We start from the raw sequence: 20,880 nt of genomic DNA, 5'->3' as shown, positions 1-20,880 counted from the left end.
TGGGGGGGCTGTGCATCGCTGCCAGCGAGTTCTACAAGTCACGGCACAACATCATCCTGAGCTCCGGCATCCTCTTCGTCTCCGCAGGTACAGGGGGAGCGAGGGAGGGAGGGAGCGAGGGAGCGAGGGAGGGAGGGAGGGAGCGAGCGAGCGAGGGAGGGAGGGAGGCTAGGAAGGTGAGAGGGTGAGAGAAGGAGGGCAGAGAGGGGCGCAAAGCAGATGTGGGTGTGGAGGTAGACGACGGGTATGGTGTGTACGCAAATACACACACACACACACACGCACGCACGCACGCACACATGCATACGTGCGGCTTGCATGCATGCTTTTGGGATAGACAGGCAGGCAGACAGACAGACAGGCAGACAGACAGACAGACACAGACAGATAGACAGATAGATAGATAGATAGATAGATAGATAGATAGACAGATAGATAGACAGATAGATAGATAGATAGATAGATAGATAGATAGATAGGTGTGTGTGTGGGGCTCTGGTTCTAGGCCATGGCCTACTGCGCTGTGCCAGATAACTATTTTCCCCTCCGAGTCAGAAGTAAGGGGTGCAAATTTCTCTTTCCTCTACTTTTTTCTCTCTCTCTCTCTCTCTCATGGCCCCGTCTCTCGCCCTGTTGCTAGGCTGATAGGAGACCAGTGGGATTACACACTAAAAATAAGGTGTCCCTGATACTGCTCTGATCCATCCGAACCAGCCCTCTGTCTGTCTGTCCTTCCGTCTGTCTGTCTGCCCGACTGTCTGTCTGTCTGGTGAGGGACGGGCGAAAGAAAGAAGGAAAGCAGAAGGGAAGGAAGGAAAGAAGGAAAGAAAGACAAGGCACACGTGAGCTCCATTACCATGACAGGAAATGAAGGCGCAGACAGTCGTCGGGACAGGGCTGCAGAGATTCACCGTAAGACGGAGAAGCCTCGGAGTCTCGACCAGAGCGATGAACGGAGGCTTATGGGGCGGAGGGGCGTCCAATAAAATGAAAATAAAAAAGTCAAATAAAAAAGAGGGAACGAGCGCCAACGAGCTGTGTTTTATACTCACCCCCATTTCAGGACGCCCCGTTTCTTTTCACTGACCCAGTAAAAAAATATTATTATTATTTTTTTTTTGCTTTTACGGGCAGGGGGTGGGTGATGGTTTTCTTTCCGCCCCCGCGTAGCTCTTCGGTCTAACGTTGTGTTTGAACGTTTCCCGCGTCTCTCAGGCCTGAGCAACATCATCGGCATCATCGTCTACATATCCGCCAACGCCGGCGACCCGTCCAAGAGCGACTCCAAGAAGAACAGCTACTCGTACGGCTGGTCCTTCTACTTCGGCGCCCTGTCCTTCATCATGGCCGAGATGGTGGGCGTGCTGGCCGTGCACATGTTCATCGACCGCCACCGCGAGCTGCGGGTGGGGGCGCGCGCCGCCGACTACCTCCAGGGGGCGGCCACCATCACGCGCATCCCCAGCTACCGCTACCGCTACCGGCGCCGCTCGCGCTCCTCGTCCCGCTCCACGGACCCGTCACAGTCGCGCGAGGCCTCGCCCGTGGGGCTCAAGGCCTTCGGGGCGCTGCCCTCCACCGAGCTGTCCATGTACACGCTGCCCAAGGGGGCGCAGACGGCCCTGGACGCCACCTCCACCTACAACTCCACAGCCGAGCGGGACCACAACTTCCTGCAGGTCCACAACTGCATCCAGAAGGACCTGAAGGACTCGGGGGGCCACGGCAACGCCGCCAACCGCCGCACCACGCCCGTATGAGACGGGAAAGAGAAGGAGGGGGAGGGGGGGCGAGCGGGAGAGAGACCCGGAGGGAGACTGGAGGCGGAGGGTGGGGGTGGAGGGGTGAATATAGATGGAGGAAGGAAAGGCAGGTGGGGCGGCGAGGACGATCGGATGAAAACGGAGATGGTGGAGGTGGGAGGGGTGAAATGAAGTCGGCCCGAGGGGCGGGGGTGGGAGGGGGAGGGAGGGTCCCCAATCGCCCCCCCGCCGCCGCCGCCGCCGCCGCCACCACCACCACCAACACCCCACCCCCTGTTCAACGGCAAGTTTAAAAGAACGCAAACAGAACAACGCAGAAAAGAGAGAAAAAATGCGGAAAAAGGCGAAAAATGCATGATTTTTTCCATCCACTGTTGTTTAACGAATTTCTGAACATGTTTGTAAAGATTACAGGGGGCTGTGGGGGTGGGGGTGTGGGGTGGGCGGGTGAGGGCGGTGTTTGAGTGTGTGTGTGTGTGTGTGTGTGTGTGTGTGTGTGTGTGTGTGTGTGTGTGTGTGGGGCGGGGAGGCGCTCATGGGAATGTAGAATTATGTAAGTGGCGGGAGGGGCCGGGCTGCTGCCGCCGGGCATTGTGGGTCTTTTCTCTGTCGTTTGGGATAATGGGCGGGGCCTAATTTCCCGCCCCACCCCGCCCCCCAGCCACGGCCGCCGCCCCGCCCCCAAACCCCTTTCTTCAGTTGCTGTTTCCTCTTGAGTTCATTCTTCATTCGCATCAATACTGTGAATCGCTGGTGCGGTTTGGGGGCTTTTAGAAGCAGGGAGTCGTTTAGGCAACAAAACAACAAAACAGACAAACAACAGAAAGTACACACCCACGAGAGCAAAACATCAAGTTAATACATGTATTGATTATATATGAATAGTCTGAATATATATGTTAAATCAGTTAAGACTAGACTTCCCTGGCGCAAAAAAAAATAAAAAAGAAAACGAGGGGTGCAAAAAAAAAAAAAGAACAAAAATGACTCGAACGCGAACTGAACTCACCCGAGTCGTCATGGAAACCAAGGAGGAGGCTTCGCTGCGACTGGACCGTCCGGCGGGAAGGGCCGCCCTCCCGCCCCCGGCGGACAGTTTTATCCGCAATTTGATTTGATTTGATTTTTTTCCAGAAACGAAAACGACAAAAACAAACCCTTCTGGCCTTTTCGGGGGAGACGGAAAAAAAACAAACAGACAAAGACGAGACGAGAGGCCCCGGCAGCCATCTTTGTTCAGGGGTCGACCGGACGTGTGTGTGTGTGTGTGTGTGTGTGTGTGTGTGTGTGGGGGCGGGCGCGAGCGGAGGAAAAAGGTGGGGCGGCGCGGGGGGGGAGGGTTTCTGGGTAAGGGAGTCCCGACGGAGCTCGGCGCCGGCTGTGGACGGACGCGCTGGGGTGGTTCCCGGGGAGGACAAGACGGAGCGTGCCGAAGACGGAGGTGACTGAAACGGAACGGGGAAAAAAAAAATAAAAATAAATAAATAAATAAAAAGAGAAAACGTAAATTTACATGCATGCTAATCCAAATGACCCAGTCTGCTTTTCGAAGGAGCCGGTGTTTTTTTTTTTCTCAACCAGGATGGGATGTAAAGCGGGTGGTTGTGTCAAAGCAGAAATTTAATGTTACCGTACTGTGTCTATTTCTAATTTATTTTTTTTTATTTTATTTTTTTTTTTTTAAGGGTGCGGGGGGGGGGGGGGGGACTTTATTACGCTTATCAAATCAGACTTTAATGTTTTGCTTTTTTTTATTTTGAGAAGGAGGAGTCGGCGGTCATCTTTCGGAACATAACGATGTCTTTCTTTGTTATTTTCAACGCTCACGCAGCCTTAGTCTATTTACTCGTCGCGGTTTCTTTCTTCTTTTTGCCGTTTTTTTTTTGTTTTGTTGTTGTTTTTTTTCAGGATTTTTTTTTATTTTTTGCGTTGTGTTGTTGTAAATGAGTATTTTAAAAAGAACAAAGAAGCCTAAAGTCTTTCAAGGTGCCAAAACTGAATGATTCTGAACTTGGATGCATCAAGTCCTGACGATGAATAAAAATTGGAAACCCTCCCCCCTCCCCCCTCCCCCCTCCCCCCCGCTGTCGGGAACAGAATGTGTCTCTGTGGTGTCCTGTGTGAACGACAGAACCATAGATAGATTGAGGTTCCTGGAGGCCCCTGGTGCTGGTACGCCGGCTGCGGGGAGCGCCGCCGGGTGCCTTCCGGGGCCCTTTGGAGGCCGCTCGCCCTCGTGGGCGTGGGCTACGGTGCGAGGGGGGCGGCTGTCGGCCTTGGCCCCGGGTGCCTGTGGTAGTGGAGGGGCCACATATCCGGCGGTCTGCGGGTGTCGGCCGGGGGGGGCGTCGGGACGTGCTGCGCCACGCGCACTCGGCCACGTGGGTGGGCGCTGGGGGGCTTGTGGGCGGGCGGGGCATCCAGCCGGTGGCGGTATGGCAGGCCTCGCCTTTGCGCAGGTCATCGATCGGCGTGGGGGCCCCCCGACTGAGGGGCGGGCGGTCCGGGCGGGGTGCCGGCCTGTCGGCGCGGGACCGGGTCCAGCGTTTTGGGACACGCGCACATACATGTCCAGGTGGGTGTCCGGGTGGACGTGGGCGGCTCGCTCACCGGACACAAGGCAGTTTGCTCACCAACGAGGCCCCCGCGGCTCGTCTTCAAACCGCTTTCAACGAGGCCGGGACGACACCAAAGCGCCGCGCGGCGTCCTTGGGGCCGCGGCACTTCGGTTTTATCCGGGGGCCTGGACGGTGCAGCGGCTCCTCCGGGCGCAAGCACTGTGAGGCACGGTGTGGGGTCGTTTCTCGCTTCTGTCCCCGTCTGCGGCGGAGGTGAACTAACACAGGGGGCCGGCGGGCACGTCGCCATCCCTGCCCCAGCACCACCCTCCACCACGCGCCGTCCCTCCATAGTTATCCGTCTTTCTCTTCTGTCACGAACTCTCGGGCCTAACCCTCTGCTGGCTCATCCCTTCATTTGCATAGTCTCTCTCTCTCTCGCCCCAACACGTCATTTCATCAGCTGCGAAAGGAACTTTTATAAATACCAATCTTATATATATATATATATATATATATATATATATATATATATAAAATGTTTCCCCCCCCCCCCCCCCCCCCAATGTGGAGCGTCAGCCATCATGTCCCACTGAATGAAGCGTTCTCTTTCCCTCCTTACTCTCTCTCTCTCTCTCTCTCCCCCTCTCCCTCCCCTGGTGCGATGATCAAAGTAGCTGGCATGTCTCTCTGCAGCACTGCTGTGATCACTGAAGAGAGGAGAGCGAGAACTGAGAGGGAGGGGTGTGTGTCTCTGTGTGTGTGTGTGTGTGTGTGTGTGTGGCGTGCATGTGTGTATGCTGCCCCCCTCTGGTCCGGAGGTATCGCAGCGGTTTTTTGCTTATTTTTTATTTTTTTCCCCTCCTCTGCACATTTTGTTCTGCCTGGTGACCTTGCGTGCACCGAGCAACGCCTCGCGCACCACCCTGGCGCACGGCGAGTCGGGGGCCCTCCCGCAATCTCATTTTATTTTCGGTGCGCGGTCCTTCGTAAAGAAAAAAATAAAAACACAGGTTTTACTTTTCACGGCAAGTCTTTAGTCTTTGGTTTGATTATTTGGGTTGGGCTCGGAGGCGTTGTGGCTTATTTTTGTTGTGCTGCAGCCCCCGAAAGCGGGAGAGGAGCGAGGAGAGCTGGGGAACAGCTGCTGTGTCCTCCCTTACCTGCAATTAGCAAGCTTTTTAGGTCAGGGACCGTTTGAGGCTATAGAACGAGCCGTGCTAAGAGAGAGAGGGAGAGAGAGAGAGAGAGAGGGAACCGGGAGAGACAGCGAAAGAGAAGTTTGGGCATATGAGACTAATTCAGTTTCAAATCAAATCTGTTCAAAGTATTAAATATTAATTCAAGCAAACCGCATCTGAGCGAGAGAGACGGAGAGACCGGGATGGGCGGCATGGAGCAAGTGAACGGAGTTTGTGAGATTTCCGCGCGACGCGTGATCAATTCACATCACACATAGAGGAAGAAGGACTTATTCGAGCCAAAAACACAAAGAAAATGTCACGGACTGATGCCGCTTTCCCGCCAACACCGATTAAGAATGGTAAGCTTTCGGCGCGCCGATCCGACCTGAGCTCACGCCACACTTCAGTTGAACCGTCTCAACTCTGGAGTTGTTCGTTTGGGGTCATTAGAACAAAACATTTGATTATTTTATTTGTAATATCTGCCCATTTATTGTTGTTCTTGGTACCAGACTTCCTCCTGGTGTCAGTATTAGTCTGTCCCTCTCTACGCGCATACCCGAAAAAGTAGTTTTGCCATTTGATCCTACAATATTCAAGCGGCGTGATACTCCAGTTGTTTGTACAATGAATGAAAAGCTGGTTGTGTTTTGGCTTCGGCACACCGAAGAGCAATCTGCAATTGGTTGGAAATCGGGTACATCCTTCAAATATTTTAGGTGTATAGGCGTGTCTCGGCCTGTGAACACTGACTCCTCATCCCATTCACGCAAAGCCCAACGCATCCCACAGGAACCTCCATGGCGCCAGGTCCAGCCCCTTCCGTCCCCCGGGACGCCCCGCCGTGGCAAGCAAGGCGTGACCATCCAAGCTGCTGCTGCTGCTGCACTCCGGGTTATGAATTATAATTTGGAATTTTAACAGTTCTAGTCTTTGCAAAATGCAGCGCTATCACGCTGTTTGAGTCCTGTAAATCTGTGTTTCTAAACTTTTCTTCGAATTAAGGAGCCTCGGTTTGATCCGCAGTATGCCATGGACCCCATTTGATAAGTCTCCATCTCTGAGACCCCAATCTTGATGGTCTAGTTTGGGAGGTAACGGTGATGAAAGGAGGATCTAAACAGTCATTATTGTCCATTCTCTAACAGTGCTAACATCTCGTACATGAAATAACGGTGAAGTTTAACCATCAATGACTTTGTTAGGGACCCCCCCATGGGGGTCCTTGGAGAACCCCTAATGTTAACAATCAATATCACAGACATATTCAAAGCAGCCGAGAGCGGCCTCAGGCTTTGACTTCAGCTCCAAAGACAAAAGGCGTAGAGGTCACGGTCCGTTACTTTCAGCCAAACGGGGAATCAACCAAACTTGGCCCCTCTTGTGGCCAAAGAGTGCACAGTCAGCATGTGACGCTCTGCTGCAGACAGTGAGGTGTGGGGAGCCGGGTTGGGAATATTAATGGATGTTCAGTTTGATTCTCGGGAATTGGTGAGGAACGGACGACCCAAAGCACTTCCAAGTCGAGGATGTATCCGATGTAGTTCAAAGATGTGAATGAATCCACAGTGTACAAAAGCAGTGTTCTCACGCCATTGTAAATGGAATGATCTTATTGTCGTAACGGATCATCCTGTCAAACAAGGCTTCCCGGAGAACATTGGGTGGACTCTGGCTGAGGACCTCTGCCTTGGTCACCTGGACAAACTCAAATGTAAAAAGGCAACAAGAAGGTGACGAAGCTGAAGGCGTTTCCAAATGATCACCTGCTGTTGATGCCGTCACGCGCGGACCCGCCCGGATTAAAAAAATAAATAAATCCTGAAGTGTACAAAGAGGCCGAGACGACGGAGAGGAACCGCAAAGAAAGAAAGAAATCACAGAGATGCTAATTACTGTAATTATGGCCGCTCGCTCAAGTGAGTACATTAACACTTTGCCAGACTTAAAATTACCAGCTGCTCGACACGGAGGCATATAAATGGACCGCGTTTCATTTCAAAACAAAATGACAAGAATGGTCACGATTGCAAAACAAATTCCCCTTCACTCTGAGTACCTCAGCGTTTAATGAAAGTATTTTTAGACCAGAGCTTGCGTCGCTCTCCACAGTACATCTCCAGCACCGAGTGAAAGGAATGAATAAACAGATAAATAGTGCCCATGATTCATGAACGGCAAATTCATCTTCACTGCGTAACAGGATAAAGACCTAAATGGCGTCTGTGAGAGGCAGCGCCAAGGACAAGGGCGCGCCTCTGACCCGGTATGAATGGTAAGGGGCTAATTAGTGAGGCAATTGGCCGGTTGCCGACACCACTGGAGCGAGGGCAGCCCTGCAGCTGGGGAGTCAGCAACACAGGAGAGAGAGAGAGGGCGAGGGAGGCCCATCTCTGAAGAGGGTGGGGGTGGGAAAAGAGGGGAGAAAGGAGGGAGGAGAAAGGGGAGTTCCGACGAAGACGTTCACAAACCTTTTAGACGCCTCGCAACTACGGGTGCGAAGCGTCTGACACTTTCCGGTGAAATTCGAGCTCTTGTCCATGGGAAGTTCAGCTTGGGAAATTTGGATATATTGCCACATTTCAATAAAGGATCTTACCCGATGATAGTGAATATACACAAGGTAATACTGGGTCCTGTGGCATCTTTGGTAAAGACATCCTGCGTCCACTGAGGTATAAGTTGTTGGGGGGGGATAATTAAATCGGACTAAATGTTTATGTTGGAATTAATTCAAATTTAAGACTATTTAATGACTGCGGTGTGGGGATGGTGTGGTTGGAGCAGCCACACCTGTCCTGGCTCTAGGTATTTGGGACCCAGGATCAGTGTGGCTGCACACCTTGCTCGCTGGTTGGTCTAACGAGCAACAGGTGAAAGCCCCATCCCCACACACACTGAGGAGGGAGGAGCCCTGGTTGCGACACGTGTCCATCTGCTCCGGGCTTGTTCCACCGCGCCCACTCTCTACAATAAACTGTGTATTCTCAACCCCGTCGTCTGTGTCTCTGTGCCGGAGGTCGCTGAATACGCCCCTTGGGTGGCGTGTGGCAGGCGGAACCACAATGAACTTTAAGGACTAATATTTATACAAAACTGAATTGAAGACATTTTAGGGCCCTGTAGAAACCCTGCACTCCGGCAAACCTTACACCAGGTTGACCACAGCTTACCACACAACCAAGCTCTGGTTCGGCATCATACTCGTGTCAGTAGGTGTGAGCGTCGCTCTGCAGCTCGGAGGAAAATAACTGCGTTTACGAAAAACAAAACAGGACAGCTCAGAGCACCGCCGGTGCCTGCGTCCGGCGTTGGCGTTGCACGCGCCGACTGGTTTGCGGAGTCTTTCTTTTCGTCTCACTTTTTGTTTAATAAGCCATCGTCCCGGGACGTGGACAACGACAAATCGTGCATTAGAAAAACAAATGGACAAACAAAACGCGTTACAATGGGAGCGGTTCTAGGTGACAGCTTTGAGGCTCTGAAACGCCTCCTGTCGTTCCCGGTAAAGGGAGTGGAAGGCTTGGGCGGCGTGGAGGAAGGGAGCGTCGCAGTTCTCCGTCTGCTTCTGCAAGGTACACACACACGCACGTGCACGCACGCACGCACGCACGCACACACGCACACACACACACACACACACGAGAAGCGTTACACACATTAAAGTTCATATGTGACTTTAGAAATATTTCTGCTCTTGGAACTGCAGCCGGCAGAGCGGTTTGCGGTTCAAGAATCAGCTTGAATCCCACTGCAAGGAGAGAACTGGGGAAGGCCTGTTTTTCTCACCGCAGAGGTCTCGTGGTAATCCAAGCCCTGGCTCTGGGCCCACTCTTGGGCCACTGATCCCTGGACCGTTCTCCTCCCTGACAGGTCTGACTTGTTGCCTACCAGGACCCCTGAATCGCGCGCGCACGCACACGCACACACACACACACACACACACACACACACACACGCACATGCACACACACGCGCACAAAATTTAAGGGCCAATTTTGAAGATAAATTACAAGAAGTAGACAGTGAGATGCTGGGCCATGGGTATAAAGCAGGGAGGTCGATAGACCCGGGCTTCTGGGGCTTGAGTCCCGAGTATTCTTCATCCACCCCCCGAATCCTATGATCTTCAAAAATAAGAATTTGAGGTGTTGTTTATTATAGGAACTTGCCCCGGTGTGGCGGCCGAGCTATGACAGAAGCCCACCCAGAGGTCTAAAGTACTGACAGGCAAGGCAGGCAAGTGCTTGGTGCCCCCAGGAATCGAGGCTGACCGACCCATTACATTCTCGTCTCCCTCTCGGCTCTCACAAGTTTGTTTTCAATGACTGAAGAGGAGTTAAAGAAATAAAAAGAGGAGGGAGAAGTTGAAACCCCGGCACAAAGTGTAATAGTTCCTCGCCGAGGTGGAAAGTTCTGCATTCAGAAAGTTAAAAGCCAGTGCACTGAACCAGCCGACGCTCCGTTAACCCGAGTGATCAGAGCGGCATCAAAATCTTGTGGTGGCATTCTCCCCACTGAGCGGGAGCCACACTCTAAATAATAATTTAAAAGATTCTGACGCCAATGACTCGGGGGGATCAACAATGATCGCAAAATGAGGCTGAGGTGCGAACGCGCTGTAATACCTGGGACGTGCAGGCCTCGGCAGTGGGCACGGACCCTCTCCACCCACAGGGCGCAGTTGGCGAAGGACTGCTCGCTGGTCAGATCAAACACCAGGAAGAAGAGAGACGGCTGTCCCCACTAGAGGAGAGAGAGACAGAGAGAGAGTGAGTGAGAACATTATGGGATTGTTTTTCCGCGAGGGCAGTTTGTTGAAGGTTGTTGCTTTTGCAGGGTTAGGGTGTGTGATGGTGTGTGTAGAGGGATGCACCATCTCTTGACAGGCCTCGACGAACGTCTCCCTCCCTGCAGAGTCGATGATGAACAGCTCCTGGAGAGAACCAGGAGACGATATCAATCAATAGCAATCAAATAATAGATGCACTGGGTCAGGGATAAAGCTATAAATAGCACCTCAGACACAGCTTTGGAGCCATTAGTGCAAATTGAGTTTAAAGTTTTTGTTCCATCTTCAAATGAAATAAATTCAAATGAAAATCAGGCAGACGTACCACGGTGTCGTTGGTCTCTGGGATGTTGACAGACTTGGTTAGCAGTTCCACTCCGGTCGTCTAATTGAAAATGCAAAAGGTGGATGTCACGCATGCACAACATGTAAAGCTCCGCATAAAGTTATCATAACGTGTCAATATTTTTCTTTTTGTAGTTTAAAACTCAGTGGCTCCTGCATACGAATCACAGGCTACTTTCACACTGCGGCTACAAGTGGCCCAGTGGACCAGTGGCTAGTAGTAACCACAGGAATTGTGGCTACTAGTAGCTATGGTGGCATCGTAGCTATTAGTAGCCATAGTGGCACTGTGGCTCCAGTGCCCATAGTGGCACCGTGGCAACTAGGTGTCATAGTGGCACCATGGCAACTAGTAGTCATAGTGGCAGCATTGTGGCTCTAGTACCCATGGTGGCACTACGGCTACTAGTGGCCAAAGTGCTACTAGATATAGTGACATCGTGGCTGCTAGTGGCCTCAGTGGCACCGTAGCTCCGAGGAGCCACAGTGGCACAGTGGCTCAGCGGTTTGAGGACAATAAAGGACAAGAGAAGAGGGGAAAAACAAACACAATTGAAAAGAAAAATGCGGACAAGAAAAGACAAGATGATGGGAGGATGAGGGGACGAGAGAACAGCACAGAAATGGAGAAATCCCTCCCTGTGGAACCACTCTTGCTACTGAGCTACGGCGCGAGGTGGTATTTGGGCCCATGCCGGGAGTCGGGCGGTGCTAATTAGGAGCTCGGCCGGCTCTAAGCGGCTTCACTGGCCACATAGCGACGGGCGAGCACAGTCGATGCATCATTTCCTTTTACTGTGAGGCGAACTGGGAAACACCCCTCACCAGTTTCTACTCTGACTGGTGACTAGAGCTGGGTGATATGGAAAAAAAATGTACCATCACCAAATAAAAGCACAAAAATCCTACATCTCATCTACATCAAATCCAGCTGAAGTTCCCCATGCAGCAATTTGAAATATGAATCAGACAGGTCATTTCTCATTATAGCTGATTTGTCTCTAAAACTGTGGATTGTGATTTACAGGTAAGTCTTCATAGGATGACAATACGATACTACTTCAGGAAGTAACTTCCACGCTGCCTGAGGAGAAGTGACAAAACACTTGGACAACAGCGGGAAAAAGCCAATTACGCTCCAAGGGAACGTATCAACGAGGCCGAATCCATTTATTGACGCTCGGGGTCTGAGTGGTTCTATTTTTTTGTGTCAACAAGTCGATAAACAACACAAACAACAATATTTACTTTGTGTGCTGGTCTGAATTTGTTCAGTGAAATATTTTGCAATACACGTCAGATGGTACACTGAAAGGTTGGCAGCACGTCTCACGATGTATAAAATGTCAAAACATCAATATAGAATGATATGGTGAGCCATTTCTTCAACATTGTACTGAATCGATATTGGCTCAAATCGTGACCCTTTGCATGGGAATCGAATTGAACAGAGATCCTCCCCAATCCCCGGCCCTTCTATCTTTATAGTACACGGAAGGAAGGGAGGTTGTGTTTTTTCATTTCGTTTGTGTGGCAGGTGAGGGGGCGTGGTCAGCCTCGTCAGCGCTGATGGGTCGGACCCGGCCGGGGAGAGTTTTCCCATGTGTTGCCTTGTCTCGCAGTGGGGATGGCCTGGTGCGGGGCGTGGAAACGCCGGCGGACCAGACCGCGACCAAGGCGGATCAGAGACACTTCTTATTCCTGTTACTTTATAAATCCGTTTACACCAGCGAGCCTTTTTGTATAAAATATATGTTATAAATCACAGGGCCATGTCGGCGCCCCACTGCCAGAAAGACTCCGTGCCCCTCACTAAACCCCTACCCGTGGGTGGAGGCTCCCACAGTGTGTATCCGGACATAACGGTGGCTAGTGTGATAGATTTAGATAGCTGCGCTGGGGCCTGAATTTAAATCTTAAACAGGCTCCGGGAACCTGAAGCCGATCCAGGTGGACCGGGCAGGAGAAGCCGGCGCCTCTGCACCGCCCATCTGCCAGTGATCTGCGGTCGACCTTCACCGGGCGTCTTTATGTATCAGCAACAAACCAGCTCTGATCTCCTCTCCTGAGAGCTGACCATAGCAGTGCGACCAGCACGGGAGTATGTGCACGCGCGCACGCGCACACGCACACGCACGCACATACACATATACACACACACACAGAAAATTGAGTCTGGCATTAACATTACTCAAACAGCAGCCCTTCATACAGACATACACACACATAGTTGCACACGGGCATGGAAATCCAGCTTGATCACAACCCCGCACGCACGCACGCACGCACACACACAGCGGTTCCAGTTAGGTGTATCCTAATGAGCCAGTGAGATGCATGCGAAGCCTGTCGCTGGAATGTCAATGAGAGCCTATTAGCAACAAATAAGCTGGAATCCTGCTAACGGGCCGCCTGACATTTCAAAGCGGAGCGTGAGCTGAATAGACGACCGCATCCGTCCGACCTTCAAAGTCAAAAGTTTGAGAAATGCAAAGGGCGGGCGGTCGGGGGGTGGAGGGGGTTTAGTGCGCAAAACCCGACCGGGAACGCTCCGGTCCGTGGTCTCGCCGCTCCCGCGCATTCCTGGCGCTCAGAACCTGAACGCCTGTTCATTAAACGGGCGGGGGGGTCAAGTTTTAAAACTGAACTCCACGGCGTCGGGACTCGGAACAGAGGAGCTTCCGTCCGGTAACATTCAGTGGAATAATCGACTTGAAATTGGCGCGTAATCAGAATGATGACGAGCTCATCGCCCAGCACCCGTTAACCGGCCTCTGCGATAATCATCAGGTGTTCCTCCTGTGGCTCTCTGCTGCCAAGGATGGGAGGGCGAGCTCCGTCAGCAGCAGGAGGGGACGGAGGTGATTCACATCTTGGGGCCGGTGACCCTCGGCAAGATGCTGAGTCCTTACAAGTGACAAGTCAACAAGATGAAGTCTGTACAAACGGCATCGCAAAGAAATGGACGCAGGCCTTGGAAATATATCTAAACCCTATTTTGCTGCTGAACAGTGTGAGTTAGTGTCTGTGTGTGTGTGTGTGTGTGTGTGTGTGTGTGTGTGTGTGTGTGTGTGTGTGTGCTAGTGATTTTTTTCGAGAATCCTGCTGTATTAATTATTGATGTTCCTGTGACCTCAGAAAGCCAAATACTGCTGAGTCAGCAGTCTCTTACAAAACACACACTCACGCACGCGCGCATGCACACACACACATGCACGCACGCCGCTCGACTTAACAGTAAAACCAACGTCCTGTTTGTGTGTTTGTCGGAACGCAGGGGGCGTCGCCGCACGCCACAGCCCTGCACCGCCGCACGCTCCAACGTGGGCGCTGCGTCTTTTTTTTTTTTTTTTTTCCCTCACAATCTCTTCACGAACTTTTTTTTTTGCACCGGAAATTTTTTTTTTGGGGGGGGGGGGGGGGGGGGAGGTACCGTGAACTACGCGGACACACATCTCATTTGCTGTCGAAACCGGGAGCCAGTTGGCCGCTGGGCTCCGTGGGAATGCGCACGGAGAAGCAGGTTTTCCTTTTCTGGGGCTTTCACACAACAACAAAGACGTAAAAAGCCGAGGAGACGAGAACAAGCGTCGTAGGAAATAAGCAGGGTACGATCACGTAAAGAATGTCACTGCTTATTATGTGCTTGTTTTAACTTAGGTATTTCTGGTAATGATGATGTGCAATCACCATCCTTTAAGCAGAAGAGCCCAACCAGGGACAGGTGTCGCAAATTTGCCTCGGCTTGTAATCCCACATGCAACACATCCGTTTCACGTTTTTGTAACCTGTTGCAATGGTTTTTGCATTGTCCCTGACAATTCAATGAATAAATAATAAAAAATAAAAAAAACTGGAAACATGAGGGTCTGTTCACGTGTATAGATATAACGTGTACGTGCAACATCACGCACAGACGCCCTCACCATGCTGTAGTTCTTCTGGAAGTGTGCGCCGTCGCTGCTGAACATCTGTGACAGGGCGCTCTTTCCCACCGCCGCGTCTCCTGCACGCAGACACAGGCCGGAAGTCACACGAGGGACGCGAAACACGGCGGCAACGGGGAGGGGCCGAGTGGGAGACGCAGAAAGACTTCGAAGCTGCGTGTGCCGGCCCGGCGGACATTAGAAGCCAGGTTGAAATCTTTTTTAGGTAACGTACAGTAGATATGTTTTTAGACGCTTGTATGAGCAAAGTCACCAGCTGCAGCTACTTATATAACATTGGTCGATTTCATGAAATACATTCCCCTGGGCTTTAAAAGTGCAAAAGCAGAGCTTCACACCCTGAAGACGGATAGCAGCGATGTGGTGGTGGGAAATAGTGCTGGGACCAAGTACAAGTACTTTGTTACTTCCAAAGTGACTGTGTTTACAGTATTTCTCAATCCAGTGCAAGATGTGCAGAAACAAAGGTTCTGCATGACAGGCTCTGTTCTATCAAGGCATTGGATATGACCAGACATTTTACTTTTAATACATATAATAAATACACAATAATACATGTAAAATAGTTATATGTACATATGTACATAAGTAGAGTCGGGTAGTTTCATTTTTACTGGAGTATAGTGTCAGTGTACTTTCAAATAAACAGTCCAAGTACTTCTCCCACCGCAGGGAAACGTTTCAGTCAGATTGTGGAAATAAACCACTTTTGCCAAACAGTAAGTTCCTGCACATGAGGAGGCAGGAGCTTCAGTCCACAGTGCGAGGACGTGGTCACTTCTACCAGCTGCTCACCACAGCGCCACCTAGCGAACTACAGCTTGAAGGGTTTATTCCACCCAAACATTACTTTCTGTCTGAAAATGTATATTAGGTATAAAAAGAGATTCTGAAGTTTGGACAAAAGGTTATAGATGGTTAAGTTTAGGTATAATGTTATAGATGGTTAAGTTTAGGTATAATGTTATAGATGGTTAAGTTGAGGTATAATGTTATAGATGGTTAAGTTGAGGTATATTGTTATAGATGGTTAAGTTGAGGTATCCTGGTTAGGGTTAGCTACATGCTAGCCCCGTTAGCATGCACGGTTGGAGGAACATTGATTTCAGACCCACCGACGAGCAGGCACCTCGCCCTCAGCTTCACCATGTTGGACGAGAACTTCCCCAAACGGCGTCGATCCCTAACATCGGCTCGATCGGGCGTCGTCTTATCTGCGACGCTCCGCGTGTCGTTGCTCTTGTCGTTTGGAACGCGGCGACGTGGACGCGACGCGACGCGTCTCCTTAGCAACCAGGCGGGACGTCGCTCCGCCGGACCAATCACGGTGCACGCCATGACGAGCTCGGCACTCGTTGGCTCTGCGTGATGACGTAAGACGTCACGCACCGAGGCCCAGGCCGACGCGGTGCGGTTTCCCCGGAAGTCCGCTAGAGGGCGGAGTTTGACTCTGAATTCCCCCAAATCCCAAACGACGAACAATAAGAAACGGATTCAAGAAAAGAAAGAAAGAAACAGTCTTTAATCGTCACATGACACTCCACAACACATGCTTGCACACACACACGCTTGATGGTGGCCGGTGAAATGGCTCCTCTGGTGATAAATGTCCATCGCTGGTCAGATGATGAGTGCATGTTTTTGGTGGGGGTCCTTACTGACGTGAGGTGGAGGAAACCCCATGTGAGCACGGGGAGAACATGCAAACTCCACTCAGAAAGGCTCCTATTTGGGAGATAACCCGCCGGAGCACGGTGCCAACAGCGCCCCAGGCGGGAATCGAACCCAGGACCTTCTTGCTGTGAGGCAGCAGTGCAATGCACTGCACCAGCGTGCCACCGAGGTTCAAGGTTCAAGGTTCAAGGGGTTTGTTTGAGTGTCACATACATGCACATACGTTCATACATGGATACAGTGAAATGTCTTTGCAACGCACCAGAAAGATAAAACTTTATGAAAACTAAACAGTAACGCGTAGAAATAAGAGTAACCAGTAGAAATAAGAGTAACGAGTAGAAATAAGAGTAACGCGTAGAAATAAGAGTAACCAGTAGAAATAAGAGTAACGAGTAGAAATAAGAGTAACGAGTAGAAATAAGAGTAACCAGTAGAAATAAGAGTAACGAGTAGAAATAAGAGTAACGCGTAGAAATAAGAGTAACCAGTAGAAATAAGAGTAACGAGTAGAAATAAGAGTAACGAGTAGAAATAAGAGTAACCAGTAGAAATAAGAGTAACGAGTAGAAATAAGAGTAACGAGTAGAAATAAGAGTAACCAGTAGAAATAAGAGTAACGAGTAGAAATAAGAGTAACGAGTAGAAAAAAGAATAACGAGTAGAAATAAGAATAACGAGTTGAAATAAGAGTAATGAGTAGAAATAAGAGTAACGAGTTGAAATAAGAGTAATGAGTAGAAATAAGAGTAATGAGTAGGAATAAGAGTAATGAGTAGGAATAAGAGTAATGAGTAGAAATAAGAGTAATGAGTAGGAATAAGAGGAACGAGTAGAAACAAGAGGAACGAGTAGAAACAAGAGTAACGAGTAAAAACAAGAGTAACGAGTAGAAACAAGAGTAAAGTGTAGAAATAACAGTAAAGTGAAGCAATAAGAGTATAGTGGAGAAATAACAGTTAAGAGTAAAAAATAGCAGGAAAAGAGAAGAAATTACAGTAAAGTGTAGAAATAATGGTTATGTGTAGAAATAACAGTAACGTTTAGAAATAACAGTAAAGTGAAGAAATATGAGTAAAGTTTAGAAATAACAGTACATTTTTGAAATAACAGTAAAGTGTAGAAATAACAGTCTTCTTCTGTGGGCTGCTCCCGTTAGGGGTCGCCACAGCGGATCATCTGCCTCCAACACCTTCTGTTCTGCGCATCCTCCTCCCTTACACCAACCACTTGCATGTCCTCCCTCACCACATCCATAAAGCTTCTCTTTGGCTTCCTCTTTTCCTCGTGCCTGGCAGCTCCATCCTCAGCATCCTTCTCCCAATGTAACTCTCATCTCTGCTACACACGTGTCCAAACCATCTCAGTCTCGCTTCTCTCACTTTTCCACCAAACTGTTCAACCTGAGCTGTCCCTCTAATGTACTCATTCTTAATCCTGTCCATCCTTGTCACTCCCAATGAAAATCTCAACATCCTCAACTCTGCTACCTCCAGTTCAGCCACCTGCCTTTTAGTCAGTGCCACCGCCTGTAAACCGTACAACATAGCTGGTCTCACTACCGTTCTGTACACCTTCCCCTTCCCCCTTGCTGGAACTCTTGTGTCACAGATCACTCCGGACGCTCTTCTCCACCCACTCCACCCTGCCTGTACTCTCTTCTTCACCTCTCTCCCGCGCTCTCCGCTGCTTTGGATGGTCGACCGCAGGTACTTGAACTCATCCGCCTTCTCCACCTCCGCTCCTTGCATTCCCAGCTTTTCGCCGCCCTCCCTCCTATTCAGGCACATGTATTGTGTCTTACTCCTGCTGACTTTCACTCCTCTTCTCTCTAATGCTGCCTCCACTTCTCCAGGATCTCCTCAACCTGCTCCCGCTACAGATCACAATGTCATCCGCGAACATCATAGTCCACGGAGACTCCTGCCTGATCTCATCTGTTAACCTGTCCATCACCATTGCAAACAAGAAAGGGCTCAGAGCTGATCCTTGATACAATCCCATTTCCACTTTGAATGCCTTCGTCACGCCTACTACACACCTTACTACTGTCTGACTGCCCTCATACATATCCTGTACCACTCCTACGTACTTTTCTGCCACCCCCGACTTCCTCATGCAATACCACACTTCCTCTCTCGGCACCCGATCATAGGCTTTCTCTTAATCCACAAAGACGCAGTGCAACTCCCTCTGGCCTTCCCTGTACTTTTCCATCAGCATTCTTAAAGCAAACATTGCATCTGTAGTACTCTTTCCTGGCATGAAACCCTACTGCTGCTCACTGATCCCCACCGCTCCTCTTACCCTAGCCTCCACTACCCTTTCCCAGAGCTTCATGCTGTGGCTGATCAACTTTATTCCCCTGTAGTTACCACAGCTCTGTGCGTCGCCCTTATTCTTGAAGATGGGTACCAGTACACTTCTTCTCCACTCCTCCGTCATCCTCTCCCTTTCCAGGATGGTGTTAAACAGTCTCGCTAGGAACGCCACTGCCATCTCACCTAAACATTTCCATGCTTCCCCAGGTATGTCATCTGGGCCAACTGCCTTTCCACTCTCCATCTCCTTTAATGCTGTTCTCACCTCATCCTTGCTAATTTGCCGCACTTCTTGATCCGCTATGCCCACATCATCCACTCTTCTTTCCCTCTCATTTTCTTCATTCATCAACTCCTCAAAGTACTCCTTCCACCTTCTCCACACACTCTTCTCACTAGTCAGCACAATCCCATCATTATCCTTCATCACCCTAACCTGCTGTACATCCTTCCCAGCTTCTGACTATCCCAACCTCTTCTGCTCTATGCTCTCCTGTACTTCCTCATTCCGCCACCAAGAGGCCTTGTCTTCCTTCCTCTTCCCGCATGATACACGGAGTACCTTCTTGGCCGTCTCCCTCACCACTTCTGCAGTTGTTTCCCAGTCATCTGGTAACCATTCATTCCCACCTATCACCTCTTCCCTAAATTGCATGCAACACGCCTCCTTTTTCAACTTCCACCATTTTATCGTTGGCTCTTCTTCCACTCTCTTCCTCTTCTTGGCCTCCAGAGTCATCCTACAGACCACCATCCGATGCCGCCTAGCAACACACTCCCCTACCACCACTTTGCAGTCACTAACCTCTTTCAGATTGCACCTCCTGCATAAGATGTAGTCCACCTGTGTGCACCTTCCTCCGCTCTTGTATGTCACCCTGTGTTCCTCCCTCTTCTTGAAATACATATTCAGAACAGTCAGTTCCATCCTTTTGGAGAAATCCACCACCATCTGTCCTTCCACGTTCCTCTCCTTGACGCCATACCTACCCATCACCTTCTTGTCACCTATGTCTCCGATCCCTCCGCCAACATGCCCAGAGTGTAGAAATAAGAGTCAAGTGTAGAAATAAGAGTGAAGTGTAGAAATAAGAGTAACGAGTTCAAAATAAGAGAAAAGTGTAGAAATAGCAGTAAATTGTAGAAATAACAGTAAAGAGTAGAAATAAGAGTCAAGTGTAGAGATCAGAGTAAAGAGTTAAAAAATAACAGTAAAGTCTAGCAATAACAGTAAAGAGTAGGAATAAGAGTAAAGTGTAGAAATAACAGCAAAGTTACTAAAAATAAGACTAAATACTTTCTTTTTTCTTTCAACATTTGTTTTCCTTTCATCTCTTTTTTTTAATGTGAATCACATTGAGCTGCATTTCCTGTATGACCGGTTCTATTATTATGATGATGATGACGATGGCGATGATGATGATGATGATGTTGATTATTATTATTATTATTATTATTATTACCATATAATGATTTAAACACAACTTGTGTATGTCCTGCCCTTTGCTCGTTGTTGTCCTCCTCTCCTCACAGCGGGGCCCCCGGGGGCCCCGTGAAAACCTGACGGACACCACGTGAGGCGTGACCCCTCGCGCGTCCCGTGGGCTCGTGCACGAAGCCCCCTCGTGACGCGCGCGGGCAAATCTCTTCTGATCCGAGGGAGCGCGCGAGGCCTCGTGGCCGCGGGAGCGCGCTCAGAGAGCAGCCTCCATTTATTATTGGATTCATATTTATTTATTTTTCTTTTCATTGTATTTTTATTCATGTCAGCTTCACTTTTCCATCAATCAATCAATCAATCAATCAATCAATCAATCAATCAATCAATCCATTTGTCTGTCTCTTTGTGGTGTGTGGGTGTGTGTGTGTGTATTATTAACTTACATTTTAAGGTTATATTATTTTAATAAAATAGAGAGAGAGTCATAGAGAGGGAGAGAGAGAGAGAGAGTCATAGAGAGAGAGAGAGAGAGAGAGTCATAGAGAGGGAGAGAGAGAGAGAGAGTCATAGAGAGAGAGAGAGAGAGAGAGAGTCATAGAGAGGGAGAGTGTGTGTGTCATAGGGAGAGAGAGAGAGTCATAGAGAGAGAGTCATAGAGAGGGAGAGAGAGAGTCATCATAACGCAGGCGGCGTCCCAGTCAGCTTGCCGGATCCTCGGTTAAAACCCCAAAACAAACAGTTGAACGCTTAAATTCCCTGGATCCCGAAGGTTCGATCCGCTCCTCCGGCACCAGGCGCCCAGCCCCGCAGCGCGTCGCCCCGCACCCTCCGCCCCTGCAGCCGCGCCGGAGCGCC

General features: G+C 49.9%; 2 protein-coding genes across 2 annotated transcripts in view; one reads left to right on the top strand and one right to left on the bottom strand.

Moving 5' to 3' along the window:
* The window catches only part of cacng2b (calcium channel, voltage-dependent, gamma subunit 2b), a gene marked incomplete at its 3' end in the record, with an annotated part of 43,262 nt that extends 41,502 nt beyond the window's left edge, over positions 1-1,760 (top strand). Inside the window, exons 3-4 of the mRNA XM_079999250.1 lie at positions 1-87; positions 1,216-1,760. The exon at positions 1-87 is cut by the window's left edge and continues 54 nt beyond it. Coding sequence (XP_079855376.1) covers positions 1-87; positions 1,216-1,760 — 632 coding nt within the window. The remainder of the gene's footprint in view (positions 88-1,215) is intronic.
* A 6,793-nt stretch (positions 1,761-8,553) lies between these two features.
* On the bottom strand, positions 8,554-15,873 carry ift27 (intraflagellar transport 27 homolog (Chlamydomonas)). Its single transcript, XM_079999195.1, has 7 exons — positions 15,705-15,873; positions 14,569-14,648; positions 10,623-10,682; positions 10,382-10,441; positions 10,134-10,251; positions 9,295-9,404; positions 8,554-9,073 (listed from the first exon to the last, which is right to left on the bottom strand). The coding sequence occupies exons 1-7, from the start codon at positions 15,736-15,738 to the stop codon at positions 8,966-8,968; spliced, it is 570 nt and encodes a 189-aa protein (XP_079855321.1). The 5' UTR covers positions 15,739-15,873; the 3' UTR covers positions 8,554-8,965.
* Positions 15,874-20,880: the final 5,007 nt, after the last annotated feature.

This window comes from Zeus faber (assembly GCF_960531495.2).
Source record: "Zeus faber genome assembly, chromosome: 4".
Taxonomy (NCBI): domain Eukaryota; kingdom Metazoa; phylum Chordata; class Actinopteri; order Zeiformes; family Zeidae; genus Zeus; species Zeus faber.
The sequence above is the reverse complement of the archived record's forward strand: the minus strand, read 5'-3'. Positions and strand labels throughout refer to the sequence as shown.

Coding starts and splice junctions, on each gene's coding strand:
- ift27 (XM_079999195.1), bottom strand. CDS start 15,738: ATGGTGAAGCTGAGGGCGAGGTGCCTGCTCGTCG. Junction 14,649..15,704: donor GGCGAGGTGCCTGCTCGTCG/GTGGGTCTGAAA, acceptor GTCTGCGTGCAG/GAGACGCGGCGGTGGGAAAG. Junction 9,405..10,133: donor CCGAGGCCTGCACGTCCCAG/GTATTACAGCGC, acceptor CGCGCGATTCAG/GGGTCCTGGTAGGCAACAAG.